At 44.1% G+C, this 4,214-nt stretch overlaps 1 protein-coding gene across 1 annotated transcript; it reads left to right on the top strand.

The window, feature by feature from the left end:
- The first annotated feature begins 230 nt into the window (after positions 1-230).
- Positions 231-2,017, top strand: nog3 (noggin 3). Its single transcript, XM_041974358.1, has one exon. The coding sequence runs from the start codon at positions 664-666 to the stop codon at positions 1,330-1,332; it is 669 nt and encodes a 222-aa protein (XP_041830292.1). The 5' UTR covers positions 231-663; the 3' UTR covers positions 1,333-2,017.
- Positions 2,018-4,214: the final 2,197 nt, after the last annotated feature.

Below are 4,214 nucleotides of genomic sequence, written 5' to 3'. Positions count from 1 at the left end.
GATTTCATCTAATCAGCCTCCTGGATTTATGGATCCAGTTCTACAAACCCTCCAGATCCAGATGACAGATAATTGTGACGTCATTCAAAACACATTTTTACACATTTTCATTTTTAGTAAAAGCAACTTGTTAGAATTTACAGTGAGTCCACATTCCGCACATGTTCCGTGTCAATCACCTACAGAACCGAGTCAGAACTTTTTAAAGTCTCAGCTGAAGTTCCAGCACAGATGATGATGATGCTCCGTTTCATCTTCATCATGGGCTGAACTGCGCACGTGTTTTTGTCGGGCTGACGGGGGTGAGGGTGGTGTTCGGATGACATCAGCATCCTGCTGCATATCCCCGCGTCTGCAGAGTTCGGCTTCAGTTCTGCTCCAGCTCGGACCGGAGGCAGAAGACGGGGCGCCAACATGCGGCGCGCGGACCCCAGTCTGAGTTCTGTTCGGCGGAGATCCGGGAAGTGGACCCGCAGCTCCTCTCCTCCGTCTCAAAGCGCTTGAGAAGTTCTGGGGTTCCTCGCACTCCATCCATCCCACGCGCCGCTTCCACGTTTGATTGTCTTTCTCCTCTCTGACTCTGAGTCGGTCCGGAACCGTTCTGCTGGGTTCTGGTCGCGATTATCTGGGATTCTAGTGTGATCCTGGACCCGCAGGTTGGAGATGGATTCCTCCTGCTGCCTCCTCCCTGTCCTCGCGCTCCTTTTCTCTCTGAGCTCCAGGATACAGCAGGGCACGTGCCAACATTACTATGTCCTCCGTCCGGTACCCAGTGACGACCTGCCTCCGGTGGTCATGAAGGAGGATCCGGACACGCTTCTGGACCCGAAGGAGAAGGACCTGAACGAGACGGAGCTCCGGGGCGCTCTGGGCAGCCACTTCGACCCGAACTTCATGTCCGCGTCCCCGCCGGAGAACAAGCACGCGGGGGATGCGGACGGGAACGAGTCGGAGCTGCGGCTGAAGCTGTCCGGAGCGATGCCTAAAGAGATCCGGACCGCGGAGTTCGAGGTCCAGCACGGCAGGAAGCCGAAACCGAGCAGGAAGCTGCGGCGGCGGCTGCAGCTGTGGCTGTGGTCGTACGCGCTCTGCCCGGTGCTTTACGCGTGGAACGACCTGGGTATCCGGTTCTGGCCGCGGTACCTGAAGGTGGGGACCTGCTTCAGTAAGCGGTCTTGTTCTGTACCAGAGGGGATGGTCTGCAAACCCGCCAAAGCGACTCACTTTACGATCCTGCGGTGGTACTGCGCGCAGAAAAAGGGCCTGAAATGCGCGTGGATCGAGGTTCAGTATCCGGTTATATCCGAGTGTAAATGCTCGTGTCCGAACTGAGGACCGTCCAGCGGACTGACGAGTTCTTCTGGCTCCTGTTTTTCTAAAGGGAAGTTCGGTTCGGTGTGAACAGAACCGGAACCAGGTCTCTCTCCTGCTGCTGAAAACCATTTCAGGATCTTTTCTCCCTCCAGATGCTGGAAAAGGAGAAAACAGTTTGTGTCTGAAGGAAAACTTTGTTCCTGCTTCATAAAAACGGATTTTTATAGCAAGTTCAGCTGAAAACACTGTGCTGCGTTCACGGTCCGGAATGTTTCATTTCTGCTCCTCCAGGTGACAAAAACTTTATTCTTCCAGTCTGAAAGATTTTCAGCTTGAATTTTCTATAAAAATGAAAATGAAAAATATCAGGAGGAAAAATATTTCCACAGACCAGGAAGGAAAACAGATTTGAACTATTTGCCTCTGAATTTACTTTGTTTTTGTTTTTAAATTCATCCTCGTGCATCAGTTATTTAAAATGTTTTCCAGATTCAGAGTTTTGGTGTAAATGTCTGAAACGTGTTTTCTTGCTTGTATTTAAGGAGGTAAGTTTGTTTCTGACGGTTGATCTGATTTATTTCTTCTAAGATCAACGAGTTTTAAAACGTTTCTCATTCGTTCAATAAACTTGTTTTTATGAAAGTTTGCTGCATTGTTTCAATCACACACGAAACCTGTTCTTCACGTTAAAGTCTGAATTTATCCACTTATATAAAAATAACAAATATATTTAGCAAAAAATAATGAAATAAAATTATAAATTAAATTATAGGAAAAATCTAACAGGCTGGAATAAAATAAATTATAATTAAATAATAATAATAAATAATTTAAAATTAGTTATACTTGTAAAATAAAATAGTTTTAATATAAAAAAATAAAACCAAGCAGTTTGTTTTAAATCTGCGGCAAAAGACATCAAAAGGTTAATAATTAAAAATGACTAAATCACCAGGATAATGTTATAAAAACTGAGAATAAAATATTTATTTTGTTTGTTGCAGATGATTCAGCATAAATTCATGTGTTAGGCATAAAAATGGATTTATTTGGTTTAATTACTCCCTGATTGATTCAGTTTTAGGATCCTGGACTTGTGGGATGTGCGTTTACATCCGTTCCTTTTTGGGTTTTGGAGCCTTTAAATAAACATTTTCACCAGGTTTCACCAGGACTTAAAGGAGAACTTCTCACAACGTACGAAGCTGAAAGGCCTAAAACTCCTCCCTGATTCCAGGGGTCCATCTGTCTGTGATGAAGACACAACTTCCAGCCTTCGTTTGTGCATCTTTACAGCTGTTTGTTTCGTGGACATGAAGTTAGGAGTAAACCTTCATGTCTGCATGTGATGATGGTCCCTGACAGAAAAGGGAAATTTGTGACCTGCAACAGATGTGACAAGATTTCCGACCAGGGGCGGTCCTGGCTCATTTACACCCTGGGAGAAAGCCCTTCCTCAGAGCCCAGCATCATCCTCTTCCTCCCCACCCACTACCTTCATCAACCCTGCCCATTGCTCCTGTCCAACGCACCAGCAGATTAGGGTTGTCACGATACCAAAATTCAGTAGTCGATACCAATACCAGTGAAGTTACACAATACTCGATACCTAATTCGATACCACGGCAAAAAAATAAAAAGACTAATTTATTCAAGATATCCAGCATCTTTATTAAAATATTAATCTGTTTACATTGTAGAAACTTGAACAGATAAATAATAATAAAATATATACCTTGGTGTTTTCCCTTCAAGTATTTACACAAAGATTGTGTTTTTTTTACTAAAGAACAAACAAATAAATAAAAAAGAAATAAGAATAATAATTAAAAAAATATTTCTATAATGGCATGCCCTCAAGTATTTAACAGAAATGAACAATATTGTGCTTAATGCAAGAACAGCATTATAAATCCCAGCAGCCAGTCAGAAATGTAATCATGGACAAAATTTTAAACACTCCATTGTACGGGCTTGTCCTGAGTTAGTTACATACAAATTACCAGATAAATGTCAAATTAAAATGTGCCTCGGTAAGGCTCCGTTGTGGTCCGCTAGCAAAAACTTCGTAAAGTTCTGCTCACCTTGAATTCTTTGTATAGATCCGGGTGCCTGTCTTTAAGGTGCTTTGCTAGATTGGACGTGTTTCCTCCTTTCGTATTGAATCCCTTTCCACATCTTCGGCAAATTGGGTTTTGGGGATTTATTATGTCCCCTTTGTCGTTTGGCCTGAAGCCAAAGTACTTCCATATGTGGCTCCTGGTTCCCTTTTTTTCAACGAGCTGAGGCGGAGCAGCCGCTCCCGCTGCACTCGATGTAGCCATCTCCACCCAACTGTTTAGCTAGCAGCGGGCGGATGTAAACATCTCTTACGTCCGTTTCCTTCGGTACCATCGGTACCGGTACCATGAAAATACAAGTACCGACAGTACGACAGCAGTGCTGGTACCGACTTGGTACCGAAGTACCGAGTACCGTGACAACCCTACAGCAGATACATCCCTGATGCCAGTGATATGAAACAGCCTCACATTTACTAAAGTTCATGTTTCATGTGCAGTTCTTTCTCACTCACCCACAAACATGCATGTACATAAACCCACCTGAAAAGACCTGGAGGTGGAGGAGGAGGAGGAGGAGGAGCAGCAAGTCTTGATCCAAACACATGAGATGTAGACGCTCTTCATCCTGGTTGGTGGCAGGAGGAGCTTCAGCCTGTCTTGTATGTCAAACAGATCTTGTATCAGCCACACGGCTGAAATAAAAACGCTGTTCTGGACATTTTATTGAACTTTTCACCAGCTGAGACTGAACAGTTAACACAACAACTTCAGAAATGATTCAGAAAGTTGGAGCCAATCAAACATCAGCATGTGCTAGATGTTAGAGGAGAACATGCA

This window comes from Melanotaenia boesemani, chromosome 21 (assembly GCF_017639745.1).
Source record: "Melanotaenia boesemani isolate fMelBoe1 chromosome 21, fMelBoe1.pri, whole genome shotgun sequence".
NCBI lineage: Eukaryota > Metazoa > Chordata > Actinopteri > Atheriniformes > Melanotaeniidae > Melanotaenia > Melanotaenia boesemani.
Note: the sequence above shows the minus strand (reverse complement) of the source record. Positions and strands in the feature narration are given on the sequence as shown.